Source organism: Pelophylax lessonae (genome assembly GCF_965119305.1).
Source record: "Pelophylax lessonae genome assembly, chromosome: 13".
In the NCBI taxonomy this organism is placed as follows: domain Eukaryota; kingdom Metazoa; phylum Chordata; class Amphibia; order Anura; family Ranidae; genus Pelophylax; species Pelophylax lessonae.
In genome coordinates this window covers 135,955,763-135,973,398 of record NC_138780.1, presented here as the reverse complement: position 1 = coordinate 135,973,398, position 17,636 = coordinate 135,955,763, and the positions used below count along the sequence as shown (strand labels likewise).

The window sequence follows — 17,636 nt, the reverse complement described above, 5'->3', positions numbered from 1 at the left end:
ATTTTTTTGCAATAAATCTGCTGGTTGAACAAAAAATAAATAAAAAATCAACAATGCATGTACCAGCTATAAAGTACTGTAGCCGTTTTATGAAGATGTCAACCGAGTAACTATCATTTTCAGAAGCTGGTCACCAATGGTGGTCTAAATATTTCTCTGAGCATAATTTTTTTTATTAAATGTCAAGAAAAGTGTAGGTTTTGTTTATTATGACAATATAAGAATATTTTCAATTGTGTCCTGTTCACGATTCCCTCTAAACTAAAATAGCATCCAACATACAGATCTGGAACAAACATGCCACAAATCAAGTCAGCACTCCTAATCTGCAGACTTGTTTTGTGGGATCAGCATGATAACTAGGCAACTAAGATGTTCAGCAATCAATCAATGACAGCTTGTATTTTCCTCTTAACACAGTCTTCCTTTACACAATAACAAAACTAGAAGTTTATTTTTATGCTTTATACAGTAATATATTCAGTTACATCACAGCAATGGTTTCATTTAAAATAAACTAGTTACAGCAGAGAAAAGCATGCTGTGAGCCTGATTAATATACATGAAAGCAGTCCATTCAGCACCATTACTAATGTGTACTCGAGATGGTGATATTTCTGGAATAAGTGCTTCAGACAAAACGTGACAGCTTCGGGGGAGAAAGAATTGTGGGTGTGTTTCATCTGGACTATTTACATCTATAAAATCTGGAGAATGACTCAATTTGCAATGAATGGCTGTAGGGCTTTTTAACAAAGCTGGGATCTCACAAAGTTTTACTAACAGCAGTTTTAATACACAGAATACCGGACCAGGTGCTTCTGATATTTCATTCACTTTGACTCCTCCTGCTCCCTCCCAGAACATGGCCACCCTGTTATCTTTTGCAGTGTGAGAACACCTGACAACAGCTTCATAGTAGGTACTGTTTTTTACATTGCGTCTTTTGCCTGTTGTGGCTTCTCTGTCACTAATTTCAGATATTTCTGCCTGATAGGAGGAAGTTCATCATACATCTTGAAGCCTAATGGACTGTCGCTGGATAGTTGCATGAAGTACAGGAGATGCTTCCGGAGACTCTTAAAAAAGAAGAATAAATAACAAAGTCAGTGCAGACTGGAGGGTCATCTACTTGACTTGTGTAGTAAATCAGATAGAACAGAGCATGAGGGGAAAAAAACTTACTGCAAAATCATTTTCTCCGAAGTGCGACAGACGCAGCTCCTTATCCTCCTTCTAGGGATAGGCACTAGGCAGGAAAAAAACGTAACCACGCCAATGTGGGCTGTCCCTGCAAGCATAACCCCTCAGACTCTATCAAACAGTTTAGTTGAAAGCAGTGTTTAGAAGACAAAAAACCCCATACCTCAGAAGTAGAGGGGCGGGTGCTGCGTCTGTCGGTGAACTTCAGAGAAAAGGATTGTACGGTAAGTTCTTATAAAAATCCAGTTTTCTCTATCATTCATCGACAGACGCAGCTCCTTATCTTCATGACTCATAGGGATGTCCCAAAGCAGTATAATCACATGAGGGGTGGGAAACAACGCAGAAACAAAAGTAAGTCCCCAATGGCTAAACTTAGCCAACAAGGTAACATGAAGCTCAACCAGGAACAACTAGAACTCACCCGGAAAAAATTGAGCCCTCAAAGAGAAACAAAACATTCTCTTTTAAACTGCAGCCTGCAAAACCTTGCAGCCTAAAGAAGCATCCGCGAATGCCAACACATCTACCTTGTAGAATTCCGGGAACGTATGCAGATGACCGAGTTGCCGCCTTGCAACTTGTAGCACTGATGCCTGATGATGAAAAACCCAAGAGGCACTCAGCTTTCTCAAAGAATGAGCCTTCACTTGTAATGGAGGAACGCAACCCCTCAGTGAATAGGCCTGTCTGCCTAATCCATCTGGAAATGGTCACAGCAGACGCAGCCAATCCCTTACGAGGTCCATCAGAGAGGACAAAAAGAGAGTCTGATTTTATAAAGGACTCAGTGGTCTCTATATAAACCCTGATCGCCCAAACCACATCCAAAGAATGCAAGGCATACTCCTTAGGATGCTGAAGTTTAGGGCAAAGTGAAGGCAACACAATGTCTTCGTTCAGATGAAAATCAGAAACCGCTTTAGGAAGGAATGACTGATTAGGTCGAAGTACCACCCTATCCCTGTGTACCACCAGATAAGACAATGCCACCAATTCAGATACCCGGCGGGCAGAAGTGATCGCCACCAAAAAGACAACCTTTTGAGACAAAGACAGCTGCAAAATCCCAAAAAAATTTTTCAAAAGGAGGCTTTTGAAGAACAGATAACACCGGATTTAGATCCCACGGAGGTAGCAAGGATCGCCTTGGAGGAGCCATATGGCGCACTCCCTGGATAAAAGTCTAGATTCACACCATGAAATGTACAATTTCCACGTACAATGGTAGATCTTCCTGGAAGTTGACTTCCTAGCCTTCAAGAGTGTAGGAATCACAGAGTCAGAAAGACCCCTATCTCTCAACACCTGACTTTCAACAGCCATGCCATTAAAGCCAGCGACTTTAAAGCAGGATGGAAGATCGAACCTTGAGACAGCAGATCTTCACCGGGGAGGAAGTCTCCAAGGGGTATCGGTGACCAGCCTCATCAGGTCTGCGTACCAAGACTGGCGAGGCCAGTCTAAAGCCACCAGGATGACCAGGAAAGTTTGTCAACTCTATCCTGCGCAGAAGCCTCGGCAGGAGTTTCAATGGGGGAAATGCCTAAATCAGCCAATACCGACCCCAAGGAGCCACCAGTGTGTCTGAGGCGTCGGCCAGAGGATCTTGAGACCTGGCTACAAATCTCTGCACCTTCTTGTTGAGATGAGAGGCCAACAGATCGACCTCGAGAGTCCCCCGCCGAACACACAGGAGGCAGAACATCTCCGGGTGTAGGGACCACTCCCTTTGATCCAACCCTGATGACTGAGGTAATCCGCCTGCCAGTTTTCCACATCTGGAATGTGTACAGCCGAGAGGGCTGGAAGAAAGCTTTCTGCCCAGGCCAGAATCTCAGCCACCTCCTTGGCCGCCAAGACACTCTTGGTGCCCCCCTGGTGATTGATGTAAGCCACAGCCGTGGCGTTGTCTGATTGAATCCGAACCAGACAACCTTGCAGACGAGTCGTCGAATGACTCAGATAAAGCTTTATCGCTCTGAGCTCCAAAAACACGTTTCGAAAGTTTTTGACTCTTCCATTGTCCAGATACCCTGGGCACAGAGCTTTCCCAGCAGCCTGCCCCACCCGACAGGCTGGCGTACGTCGTTACCACCGTCCAAAACAACGGAAGGAAGGTCTTGCCCTGGCACAGTGCTGGAGACTGAATCCACCACAATAGAGCAGATTTTGTGTTGTGGCTCAACCGAATTATATAGGGATGTGTAGATATGCGTCCTTGATATCTATGGAGGCTAAGAAATCTCCCTGATGCAGACACGCTACTACCGTGCGGATGGACTATATTCGAAAACCTCTGTACCCGCACAAAGCGGTTCAGGGCCTTGAGATCCAGGATGGGACGCACCTTGCCTTCTTTTTCTAGGCACAGTGAATAGGTTTGAATAAAACCCTTGAAAACGTTCCTGATCGGGAACCGGCACAATCACTCCTTGCGACAGCAAGTCGTGTACCGCCCCTCGCAAGTCCCTTAACCGGACTGGGGATAATTGAAGATTGGACAGAAAGAACCTGTCCGACGGACGAGACCGGAATTCGATCTTGTATCCGAATCAGGATCGGTTTGTGAACCCATTCGTCCTGAATCAAGGAGGTCCAGGGTTCTTAAAAGAATTGAAGACGTCCCCCCCACCCCAGACTCGGGTGAGGGCGCCCCTTCATGCAGCCGAGGACTTGTCTGCAGGTCCAGGTTGGCCGGACTCAGATTTTACAGACCATGGCTTCTTGGATCCCCCAGAAGACCTAAAAGGATTACCTTTTTCTTGCGACCTGGAGGCACGAAGAAGACGTTTGTGAGCGGTAAAGGAAGGCCTCTGCCTAGTACTCGGCATCTTGCACTTAGAGGATTGGGGCAGATTAGTGCTCTTACACCCTGTGATACCTTTGATCAACTCGTCCAGGGAGGATCCAAAAAGCCTCTCCCCTGTAAAAGGAAGATCAGTCACAGCCTTCTTAGAAGCCTGGTCAGCCGACCAGCATTTTAGCCATACCATGCGCCTTATAGCAATCCCCACTGCTGACGTCCTGGCCACCAACAAAGCGGAGTCCAGGGACGTATCACACATGAACACCAGGGCTTGGGTCTACTGGTCTATTAGTTCCAGTACCGCAGAGGGAAGCCATGCCGTTTCCAAGTTACTTTTCAGGACCTTCATCCATTCAGTAGCAGTCTGCGCTACTAAAACAAACATTCACAAAAGGTAGCCTTTAACATGTGACCTGCTACCACATGTAAATGGCAGGACAAATATTCCACCCATCTATCTACGGGGTCCAGAAAGGATGGAGACTCTTCCACTGGTACCAGAGTCGCTTTATTCAAACTGGCCACCGGAGAATCCACTTTCGGTGGTACAGTCCACCTATTGAACACCGCCTCCGCAAAAGGATAACGGCACGCAAAACGCTTAGGCACCACCACTAAGTGCTTAAGGCATCGCCATTATTCATCCACAATAGTATGCAACAATTCTAGATAAGGGAATACCTTGCCCCATTTACGGGATTTGCGGGAGAAAAAAAAGACACCTGCGTATCTGAGGCTGTAGGTTCATCAGCCAATTTTAGAGTTTCCCGCTCAGAAACTGTCAGGGCTTTCACCAATGCACGTTCCCGCACGGCGGCTGAGGACAGGTCCTCTTCACCGTCAGAATGTGAAGACCCCGACCCCTCAAGTTGGTCTGCGACTGCGGCGACCATATCCACTTTTGACATCAGGCTTTGAGAAAAAAAAAAAAAAGCAATTTCTTGCTGCGGCTGTAAACTGGAGGAACCAGAGGGTCACGCAGTCACTTCCATGGGGTCTGCAGATGAATGTTTCTCCTGGGACTCCATTGCTTAAATAAAAAACAAAAAATGTCTCTTTAAGACGGTGAAAAACGCGGTCCCACCGCTATTACTGCGGATTCACAATCCCTGATTATTATGTAATTATAACAGAGCAGAAGAGGAAAAAACCCACAGGGAGACCCAGGAAGGTTACCAGACCACAAAAAAGCATCCAGCCTGATCAGTGTAAAAACAAAACTAACTGTCTGCAAAGGAAGAGGAAGAAGCTCTGCCTCTATCATTATAAGCCATGCCGAATGCCTGTCCATCCCACGGACCTCAAGAAAATGGCCGCTCATAAATTCACAATGGGGGAGTATAGAAAATGGCTGCCCATGCAAACTAATGGGAACACAGAGATCATGAACCACAGCAAAATGGTGGCCCCCCACGGCGTGCCATGTGGTCTCCAGGACCCCCCCCCCAAAGGAGTCCCAGAACAATAGGCATCTAAAGGTCCCTAGCCAGGGACCCACCCGGGACAATCCACCTCCCTCAAATAAGCGCCAGAATGGCCGCATTATTACCGCCAATGGGAAGCTGCGACTTAGGGTGTTCCAGGTCGATGCGTCCCAGCGAGACTGTCCGCTCACAGGCTCATCCCCATCCATCGGAGCACTGTTGTGGTGAGGCCTAGTTCTGGACTATAACCTGCTCACGCTCGTTGACCAGGCTGGGAGACCTTAAGGATCTAGATTATCCAGTGCGAAACCGCAACCGGCTGTTGCTTGTAGTTTCTCTGGGTCTTGGTCCTCAGGAACTAACTAGTTAAAAAAATCACAAACTTTCTCTGTTACAGCTAAGACCGAAATGCCAGCAGGTAGCTAGGTCCTATTCCTAACACTAGGCAGAACAAACAGTTTGATGATAGCAGAGTCTGAGGGGTTATGCGTGGTTACGTTTTTTTCCTGCCTAGTGCCTATACTTAGGAACATAACCCTATGAGTCATGAAGATAAGGAGCTGCATCTGTCGATGAATGATAGAGAAAAAAGTTATTTTATTTTCTGATATTCTGGTTGTATTTAAAAGCCAACACTTCCTAAATGGCAGTGAAGGAAAACCTTCTGACATAATTCTAAACTAAGCACTCCCTAAATCCTGACTCGTCTTTTATTTTTTATTAGTTTTGGAGAGAGTAGGAAAGAGATAAAAATTTTTGTCAGGGTTTTATTTTTGTCAGTGACCCCACTGGGGAGACTGCCCCCAATTTCCTCTTTTTGTAAAACTTGCACAAGAAATTGAGGGTTGTCATCAGGACAAGAAGGCAGAGACAGTAATAAAATACATTAACAGATATAAACTCTTCTCCCACACTGCTAAATGCCATTGCCAGGCCATCTACAGATGCAATGCATTCTGAGCTACTAACCTAGAAGCAGTATGCTGCAAGCAAAGTCAGAACTCCTGATGCTTACAAAAGACAGTGAATCAGAATGCAGTGAAGTTATTGGTTTTTCAGTATGGCAATTAGAAAAGTTCTGCAATGTCAGCCCACGAATTTCTGGGCACAGGCTTCATGAATACATTCACTAATGACTCTAGGGGCTTTAAAATGTTCGAGACAGGACATTTTTGGCCATACCTCGGTCAATCTATTATGGTCTGTATCCTAAGTTAGTAAAGCATTAAAAAGGGGCACAGCTGTATGTGACATACCTCATCCACCAGCAGATTTGTCTTTCGAAGCATGCTCTTCCTTGCAGCATCAACTTCCTGTAAAACAACACAGTCAGGCTGAAAAGGTTATATATTCTCCAAGAATAATAGAACAATCTTCAGGAAACTTCCTAGAGTTAAACGCTTCTAATCCAGATACACAGCACTGAAGGAGTCATTATAATTAATATGTTTTATCATTTAACGTGATATCCAAAACAAATAAACTGCCTAGATCCTCATCTAATATTGTCGCAATATTTAGGCTAAATTTGAGGCGGATATATAAAAAGCATATGTCTAATGATGTATTAATACATCAATAATTGTTTTTTTTTTTTTATCACAAGCAGCGTAAGTTGCTGAATTCAATTTGGACTAAGTAATGAATAAACTGCAAAAGAAGCCAATCAGTTGTGCTGTAGTGCACATGTGCCAATGGTCACACACCGCACTTTAGGCAACAGGCTGAGACACCAATTAACCATATAAACAGTGGGTTTCTGGGTTGTGTAAGGACTTTGAGCTGCATGGGTTTACTCCGGGTGCTTCAAAGGAGATCCTAGTACTGCATACAGAAATTACCTATATATCTGAACCAATGAGGTCAGCAATGCAAGACAAAAAGTCTAACCTTGAAGACACCAAAGAGGATATCCCAGACCACAGGATCGATGTACACATTTCAAAAACAATCCAACCTAAATCCTACAATAAGGGACCTTTGCAACTGTGAATTTATTTTAGGTTAAAGTAATTTGTATATTGTTATGTCCACTGTTTACAGGGAGGAATTAAAAGGAGGAAACTTTCCTTTTATTACATTAAAGTATCCAATTTATGTAGAATTTATGTAGAATATCGTATTTTTTCATTAAAGACTAAGTTCATCTTTTGGAACATCTTTTGGAACATGTGACATGTTCCACCCCGTATTTAGGGTGGAACATGTAACATTTTCCAGCTCCTGCCGCCAGTTCACCGGATTTCCCCCTCTCGTTGCACCTACTGTCACTTATTGAAACAGCGTGGCCAGTGAGGGGCTCTGCCAACAGAGTCATGTCATTCATTTTCATTTTTCCTAGACTGAATGAACTACAAGTACTGTCATCTACTGTGGCTGAGGACTTGTAGTTGATGAATGAACGAACTGTGAGGGCATTGATGAGTGCTTTTGTAGCTCATTCACAAGCCCTGCAGCTTTCAAAAAAATAGGCCGTACGAAAGTACGGGCAGAAAGCTGCAGGACTTGTCTGCAGAAGCCTGCCATTGCACCCCTGATCCACTGATCACAGGTGCAATGCTTTCAAGGCTCCTGCAGCAAAAAATAATAAATGCACATTTTTTTCCTGCAAAAATATGTGCATTTAGATATTTTTTTCTAGAAAAGTGAACTTGTCCTTTAAAAATTTGTTTTTATAATATATATAAAAAAAAAATCTTCTCCTACCTCAGTTACATGGTCTTGTGTAAAGATGAAGCTGTTCACATGAGCCAAAGCCACGACATAAAGCACGGGGCACCAAGTCTGACGCAATGCTCGCGTTACCAGAGTCCGAAAATAGAGGCGCAGTAGATTCAAATTATCTTCAGGAGGAGATGTGTACAGAGCAAGTGGAACAGGAAACTGAAAGAAAAACAATACCAAGGTTTTTGAGAAAAGCACAACATAGATGATGGGATTTTAAAACATTTAGAATGTTGCCACAATAATAGTAATTTTGTACTCACCATAAAACGCTTTTCTTGGAGTCCATTGAGAGACACAGGTAGTACAGTCTGCTTATACTGACGTTTACAGGAGGATTGAACACTGGTAGCATATCCCCCCCCCCCCCCCAATACTAGCATGCCTCGGCAATGCAGTACCAAATGCATGATCATAAACGCGGAGGGGTGGAACCTACAGTATCTCACAAGACTACACCCCTCACGTTTTTGTAAATATGTGATTACAGTATACCTTTTCCATTGACAACACTGAAGAAAAGACACTTGTAACCTGAAGAGTGCACAGCTTGTATAACAGTGTATATTTGCTGTCCCCTCAAAATAACTCAACACAGCCATTACCTGCTGGCAACAAAAGTGGGCCCAAGGTGTCAATATTTTTTGTGGCCACCATTATTTTCCAGCACTGCCTTAACCCTCTTGGGCATGGAGTTCACCAGAGGTTCACAGGTTGCCACTGGAGTCCTCTTCCACTCCTCCATGAAGACATCACCGGGCTGGTGGATGTTAGAGACCTTGCTCTCCGCCACCTTCTCTTTTATGATGCCCCACAGATGCTCAATAGGGTTTAGGTCTGGAGACATGCTAGTCCATCACCTTTACCCTCAGCTTCTTTAGCAAAGCAGTGGTCGACTTGAAGGTGTGTTTGGGGTCGTTCTGTTGGAATACTGCCCTGCGGCCCAGTCTCCGAAGGGAGGGGATCATGCTCTGCTTCTGTATGTTACAGTATACATTGGCATTCATAGTTCCCTCGAACTGTAGCTCCCCAGTGCCGGCAGCACTCATGCAGCCCCAGACCATGATACTCCCACCAAAATGCTTGACTGTAGGCAAGACACACTTATTTATGTACTCACCTGGTTGCTGTTCCACACGCTTGACACCATCTGAACCAAATAACCACAGGACATGGTTCCAGTAATCCATGTCCTTAGTCTGCTTATCTTCAGCAAATTGCATGCTTTCTTGTGTATCAGCTTTAGAAGAGGCTTCCTTCTGGGACGACAGCCATGCAGACCAATTTGATGCAGTGTGCAGCGTATGGTCTGAGCACTGACAGACTGACCTCTCACCCCTTCAACCTCTTTAGAAATGCTGGCAGCACTCATACGTCTATTTCCCAAAGACAACCTCTGCATAGGACGCTGAGCATGTGCACATCTTTGGTCAACCATGGCGAGGCCTGTTCTGAGTGGAACCTGTTCTGTTAAACCGCTGTATGGTCTTGGCCACCGTGCTGCAGCTAAATTGTAGGGTCCTGGCAATCTTCCTATAGCCTAGGCCATCTTTATGTAGAGCAACAATTCTTTTTTTTTTCAGATCCTCAAAGTTATTTGCCATGAGGTGCCATGTTGAACTTCCAGTGACCAGTATGAGAGAGAGCGATAACACCAAATTTAACACACCTGATCCCTATTCACATCTGAGACCTTATAACACTAACGAGTCACATGACACCGGGGAGGGAAAATGGCTAATTGGACCCAATTTGGACATGTTTACTTAGGGGTATACTCAATTTTGCTGCCAGTGGTTTAGACATTAATGGCCGTGTGTTGAGTTATTTTGACGGGACAGCAAATTGACACTGGTATACAAGCTGTACACTCATCAGGTTATATTGTAGCAAAGTGTCATTTATTCAGTTTTGTCACGTGAAAAGATATAAAAAAAATATTTACAAAAATGTGAAGGGTGTACTCACTTTTGTGAGATACTGTATGTCACTCAATGGACTCAAAGAAACTGAATCCTTCATTCAAAAACAGTCCAAATGAGAGATGGACAACAAAGAAATGCTAAAAGGTCAAAGAAAACAACAGAGAATGGAGCCAACTGTAGGATCTTACACCTGAAATTAGACGAGGCCGCAGTGTCCACCTGATAGAACTTACAGAATATGTGTACAGAAGGCCAGGCAATAGCCTTGCAAATCTGGAAAACAATTGCCTTATGCAGTAAAGCCAAAGAAGCACTCAGAAATCGAGTAGAATGTGCACAGAAAAGGGTAGAACCCTATCCCTTAAGATGATAGGCTTGGATGATAGTCTGCCCGAGTAAGCAAGAGATGGTGGAACGAGAAGCCCAAGCACCCTTACAGGGTTCACAACCAGAATTACTAAAAGGCATCCTGCGCGGGCATGCATATGGCTATCCAGAGACATGTCAAGAAGCCCCACCTGGCATGGAATACACATGACCATCAGAACAAACCCCGCTGCAGGCAGTCGAACGTAGTCAGTGTAAGAGGTAAGGTCACAGTGCAATGAAGCTAAGAGTGAACATCAAGTTCTGCTAACAAGTGAGGAAAACCGTGATGGAGACATATGAAATGTTGGTGCAAGTGTACAGGACGGAAGCCGTGCATGGAAAATGTGGTTACGACTGGTTCAAATGCTTTCAGGATGGGAAGGCAACAACAGAGGATGAGTCACGTTTCGGTTGGCCGTAGACAAGCAGAACCCCAGACATAATGAGCGAGTGTGACAAATGTGGGCACGAGATCGGTGACTGACTAAGATTGATGGCGGAGGATTTGGGCATTAGCAAGGACACGGTGCGCACCATCGCATGCAAAGATTTGGGTAAGCAGAAAATCTGTTCCCGGTTTGTGCCACAGAAGCTGACAGACGAACAGAAAGCAAAACAAATAGAATCCTCTGGGGATGTCATTACCATGTGTGACCAGGATCCATCGTCAAAGGGAATAAGACCCGGTTGATCCAGGATCCAAGCGGCAATCGATAGAATGGCGTTCACCGTCTTTCCACGACCCAAAAAGTCACAAAAAGGCACACGTTTTGCAGACACGGTGGCAATCCAAGAATGTGTGACAGCAGTTCTGCGATCGATTACCAAAGGGGCCTTTGCTGATAGTTTCCAGAAGCTTTATGAACGTTGCCAAAAGTGTGTTGTGAAGAGTGGCAATAATTTTAAAGGCCAATAAAAGTAATTTGTTTGCATCCGCGGTTTTGTTTGTTTTCTGATACCATTCCTCAAACATTTTAGACACCTTAGACACCAAGTGAAGTATGTCCAATAATAGAAAAGAACAGTGACCAGGTGCCTAGCGTATCCAATGTCCAATGATAGACCCTGTTAGAAGTAGATTTTCTAGCTTTTAGCATTTTAGGAATCGAACTCAGAGATACCCCTGTTCATCAGAAACTGGGCTTTAACAGCCATGTCACCAACAGGATGGCAAATTGGTCCATGGGACAGAAGATGATCTGATGGAACCCAAGAAGCATCTGCCAGAAATCTTACCAGTAATCTTACCAGGCCAGCCAGCCTACCATATGGGCTGTTTCAAAGCAATAGGGATCACTGGAACGCCCTCTACCTCAATCCAGTGAAGTCGACAAGGAAGAAATGTCAGGGCAGGTAAGGCAAAAATCAGGTGTACTGATCCAACTAAGCCACCAGATTTCTACTGCTTCTGCTAGAGAATCCATGTACCTGGAGACAAATCTGTCCAATTTGTTTGTAACAACGGAGGTCAAAATCTGGCATCCCCCCACTTGTGACAAAGGTCCTGCAGCACCCCAAGATGTAGGGACCACACCTCCAGATGTCCACCCCCCTGGTTCAGGCACTGCTGGCTAAGGAAGTCTACCTGCCTATTGGCTATACCTGTAATGTATGTGGCTGACAGGGTTGGAATGTGAAGTTTTGCCCAGAATAGGATCCAATCTACATAAACTATATTGTCAAGAATATAGGAATGCCTGCCTTTACACGCACATGAACTTTAATGGTTTTCCAGTCTTAGTCCATAGGGTTCAATATTGAGCTGGCCCACCATTTGCAGCTATCACAGCTTCAACTCTTCTGGGAAGGCTGTCCACCATGTTTAGGCGTGTGTCTTTGGGAATGTTTGACCATAGTTCCAGAAGCACATTTGTGAGGTCAGGCACTGACCCGGCTCAAATTCATCCAAAGGTGTTCTATCAAGTTGGGGTTAGGAGTCCCCAGAATTCCCCAGGTTGAGGGGCCATCCCCAAACTGTTTCTACAAAGTTGGGAGCATAAAATTGTCCAAAGTGTCTTGGTATGCTGATGCCTTAAGAGTTCCCTTCACTGAAATGAAGGGGCCATGGTCAACCCCTGAAAAATAAACCCCACACCATAATCCCCCCTCCCCCAAATGATTTGGATCAGTGCACAAAGATAGATCCATAAAGACATGGATGAACGAGTTTGTGGTGGAGGAACTTGACTGGCCTTTGGGATGAATTAGAGCAAAGACTGAGAGCCAGGCCTTTTCTCCAACATCAGTGCTTTGACCTCAGAAATGCGCTTCTGGAAGAATGGTCAAACATTCCCTTAGACACACTGTTAAACCTTGTGGACAGCCTTCCCAGAAGAGTTAAAGCGTTTATAGCTGCAAAGGGTGGGCCAACTAAATATTGAACCCACGGATTAAGACTGAGATGCCATTAAAGTTCATGTGCATGTAAAGGCAGGTGTCCCAAATACTTTTGACAATATAGTGTATCTTGCCACAGAGACTTCTGGTTTCCACCTTGATGTATGTCACCACGAGGCGTTATCCGACTGAACAGGGATCTGATGACCCTCCAATAAGAATGTCCAATGCTGTATATGAAGTCACCAGTTGCAAAAGGAGGCAATGTTTATCTCATGGAGAGAAGCAACCAGTCCATTATGATTAATAGATAAGAATTATTTAAATGCATTCCTTGCATAAAGGATAATATGAGCACAGTGATGTGACACAGAGATGTACACTATATTTTCAAAAGTATTGGGACGCCTGCCTTTACACGCACATGGACTTTAATGGTATCCCAGTCTTTGTCTGCAGGGTTCAATATTGAGTTGGCCCACCCTTTGCAGCTATAATAGCTTCAACTCTTATGGGAAGGCTGTCCACTTAGTTTAGTAGTGTGTCTATAGGAATGTTTGACAATTCTACCAGAAGCGCATTTGTGAGGTCAGGCATGGATGTTGAACGAGAAGGCCTGGCTCGCAGTCTCCGCTCTAATTCATCCCAAAGGTGTTCTATCCGGTTCGAGGTCAAGACTCTGTGCAGGCCAGTCAAGTTTCTCTACCCAAAATTCGCTTATCCATGTCTTTATGGACATTGCTTTGTAAACTGGTGCGCAGTCATGGTTGAACAGAAGCGGCCATCCCCAAACTGTTCCCACAAAGTTGGGAGCATGAAATTGTCTAAAATGTCTTGGTATGCTGATGCCTTAAGAGTTCCCTTCAATGTAACTAAGGGGCCAAGCCCAACCCATGAAAAACAATCCCACACCATAATCCCCCCTCCACCAAATGATTTGGACCAGTGCACAAAGAGATGAATGAGCGAGTTTAGGGTGGAGGAACATGACTGGCCTGAACAGAGTCCACACCCCAAACTAATAGAACACCTTTGGGTTGAATTAAAGCACAGACTGGGAGCCAGACCTTTTCTCCAACATCAGTGCATGGAGTGTGCATGTAATAAAAAGGTAGTGCTAATCCAGGTCGTGGCTATCCGAATGCCTTGAGAAAACTTGCAGATAGCAAGTGAAATGGTCTGTTTTTTTTGCTGCAGATAAAATAAAGAAGTGTGGGTGAATTTGAGAGTGCCCTTGTGAGATTTTTTTTTTGTATCATATAGGGCCACAAACTGGTAGAGCATAGCAAAGTGCAGCAATCATCTGTATTTAATAATGAGATATATTTTATACAAATGTTTGCTGTTCTGGGTAACTCTATTCAAAGTCCCATTCCGTATTATGTATATATTGCAGAAATCACTAATGTGCAGGAAAGACAGGACAAGTAAAAATCACTAAAGTCCACAGAAGCCTAAAAGTCTAAAGGGTGAAAGGAGGGGATGACAGATTTGGTAGATTCCATGCACACTTTTTGTACCTGAATAAAGATATTTAGAGTGTTGAGATCCACAATGGGGTGAATGTCCCCTCTGGGCTTTGGGAACAGTGAACAGGTTGGAGTAAAACCCTAGAAATAATGGAGGTGAAAATTTAACGAAGGCGCAGGACACAAAACAGTGTAGCCCTGGAAAACACCTCCTGCACCTAAGCATCTGAGAAAAGATGTTCAAGCATCGGCAGGCTACCAACCATTCCCCCACTGGAAAGTGGGGGCGCACCTTCAAGAAGGTGGCTTATCTAAGGATTAGGCAAACTGAGTGCCAGGACTCGTGGGTGGAAAGGAAGCTTTGGGGGTCGAGGGTGTGCAAAAAGCAAAAAGATGTTTCCTAATGTAAAAAGAGGGAAAATACTTTGCATAAGAAACCCAAGGAATAAACTGCCGGGGAAGACAGTTGTTCTTGCAATCAGTAGCATCTCTGATGAGGTTTCCAGAAGCTGGCCCAAGGAGATGATGTCCCTCAAAGGTCACACACTTTTTACACAAGGGTTCTGCAGTCCAGACATGACACAAATGCGAGGGATGAGATGGGAGTTTTCCAGCAAACCTCCCACAGATGAAACTGATGCTACTGCAATCTGCTCCACATGTTCTATAAGCACAAGATCAGTCTTTACAGAGATTTTGACCAATCAGACCCAATCCACAGTGGTAGTAGACCACTTCTGCATAAAATCCTCATCAAATGCATAAAAGGCTAATAAGCGTTTAGGAAAAAGTTTCCAATCTCCATAGAGAATAAGTTGGAAAAGTAGTGACCAAGGGAATGTTTTACGAGTTTTAAATTACCCAAGACTAGAAAAAGCATTGTAGAAGCAAGAGGCTGATGCTCTAGTTTCCAAGTGGTGTGCACTGCATCGATTAGAGCCAAAATGGTCTCCTTTACCTTATATGTAATAGAAAAAGTCTGGGACTCTTCAGGTGTAAGCTCATCAGTCAAGGACTGGAGCAACTAAGCCTCAAAGTCTCTGTGGCAGATGGCTCGGAAGCTGCAGGGAAATCAGATATAGAATCTGCAGGAGAGGGAACAGAAGCATGCTTGTGACCTCTGATCAGGGTCAGCAAAAAAATGAATGATTTGGCTCATAAAGGCTTGCATTAATGTAATGAAAAAAACTGGGTTTTTGACTTACTGTAAAATCCTTTTCTCTAAAGTTCATTGACAGACGCAGTTCTCTCTGATTCATATCAGTAGGGTAATACTTCCCCCTACAGGAGTAGGACACTAGGCAGAAAAAGGTTCTGGCTACGCCTATGGGCAGTCCCGGAGGGTACACCCTCTCTCTTCCTGCATAGGATGCCAGTTTTGTGTCAAAGCAGTGTCAGAAAAGTAACACCAACCAAACTCAAAATTGAGGGTCGGGTACTGCGTCCGTCAATGAACTTAAAAGAAAAGGATTTTACGGTAAGTCAAAAATCCAGTTCTCTCTATCTATTCATATCAGTAGGGACGTCCCAAAGCAGTGCCATAAAATGAGGGGTGGGAACAGCAGAAAAGAACAAGTCTCCAAGGCCAAACATAGCTGACCAGGCAACATAGAACTCATCAGAACAAGAGATGAGGCCCACCTGAAAACAAACAGTAAACATTCTCAAGGAAGGCCAAAAGCCCTTCAAAAAGCAGCCAGCAAAAAACCTTGCGGCCGAAAAGAGGCATCTGTAGATGCCAGCACATTCACCTTTAAAAAACGTGGTAAAGGTGTGAACAGACTACCAGGTCTTGCTATCTGGAGCACAGATGCCTACAAGGCGAAAAGCCCAGGAAGCACTAGGCGCCCGAGCAGAACGCGCCGAAACAGTGAAAGGTAGAACCTGACCCTCAATTGAATAAACCTGCACCACCGTCTGTCCGATCCATCTGTGAATAGACGCAGCAGACGCAGGCAGTCCCATTCACGGGCCATCCATAAGTACAGAGAGCGAGCCTGACTCACGAAAAGACTCAGTAGTCGCCAAGTACACCTTGAGTGCCCACACTCTAAAACAGAGTAAGCAAAGCACATTCCTTAGGATGTGAGGGCTCAAGAAACAAGATGGGAATACAATGTCCCCATGCAACTGAACACCCGAAACCACCTTCGGAGGGAAGGATGGATCCGGATGAAGAACCACTTGGCACCATGAACCAACATATAGGGAGAACGACAGGACAATGTCGCCAGCGCCGACACCTGACAGCAACCAAGAAGGACGCACCAAGTGTTGCACCCCCTGGAAGAAGTCACGCACCAGGGCACAGGCGGCCAACGGCCTTTGGAAGAAAGTTGCCAAAACCGAAACCTGACCCTTGACAGTACTCAAGGCCAACTTGTGATCAACTCCCCATTGAAGGAAGCCAAGATCCGGGCCACCGAGTAAGAGCGAGGGGTACCCAACCCAATATAAGACTGTCTTGTATGATGAACAAAAATCACCCTAGAAGTCACTTCCCACGCTTCAAGCAGGGTGGGAATCACTGAAGCAGCCAAACCCCAGTCCTTCAGCACCTGGCATTCAACAAACAAGTCGGCAAAGTCAGCGACCGCAAAGGCAGACGGGAGATGGGCCCTGGAGACAATAACTCCTCCCTGAGAGGAATTCTCCAAGGAGCGTCTGCGGACAGCCTGACGAGGCCGGAGTACCAAGCATGGCGAGGCCCGTCGGAGCCACGAGAAAGACTGGAATCCCTTCCGCCTCGATCCTGCGAAAAAATTCTTGGCAGCAATTTGGGAGGAGGAAAGGCAGACCACAGCTGATACTGACCTTGGCCCATCCGTAAACACGCACACACGACCATGCCGGCGGCAGCCGTGAGCAGGTGACCGTGCTAAACTCCACGGCATTGTTCAAGTTGAACCTAGCGCATGTGCTTGCCCATGACAGAACCCATGGTGCCACCATTGCACCCGTCAGAGGGTCCTGAGAGCAGGCCACAAACCACAGCACTATACAGTAGATGCAACGCCAACAGGTCCACGTCTGGAGTGCCCCCAATGAAGGCACAACTGCAGAAACACTCAGTCATACCTTTGTGTATGACCAATGCATAAACTTTTCGTAGAAGATGTAGGGAAAAAAAATAAACATTTTTAGAGTTTTCACACGTATAGACATGTAGATGTGCTAATCTCATGAATTTTCTAACCCCTGCATTCCAAATATTGGCTGCACTAGGGCCCTCTGGAAATTAGTGGCCTATTTATTTAAGTAGAACAGGTAGGTGCTTGGATCTGAGTGGTGTTCACTATCTGAGCCTAGTTGCATTTTAGAGCATGAGAGAGTTCAGGGCAGGTCTGCACCAAACCAATGTGGACACTTAGCTCAG

General features: G+C 45.0%; 1 protein-coding gene across 1 annotated transcript in view; it reads right to left on the bottom strand.

Annotated features, from left to right (window-relative positions):
- Positions 1-453: 453 nt before the first annotated feature.
- Positions 454-17,636, bottom strand: part of RPAP1 (RNA polymerase II associated protein 1) — a 128,432-nt gene continuing 111,249 nt past the window's right edge. The window contains exons 22-24 of the mRNA XM_082275309.1: positions 8,143-8,319; positions 6,693-6,749; positions 454-1,079 (exon numbers count right to left, since the gene is read on the bottom strand). Coding sequence (XP_082131435.1) covers positions 933-1,079; positions 6,693-6,749; positions 8,143-8,319 — 381 coding nt within the window. The 3' untranslated portion in view covers positions 454-932. The remainder of the gene's footprint in view (positions 1,080-6,692; positions 6,750-8,142; positions 8,320-17,636) is intronic.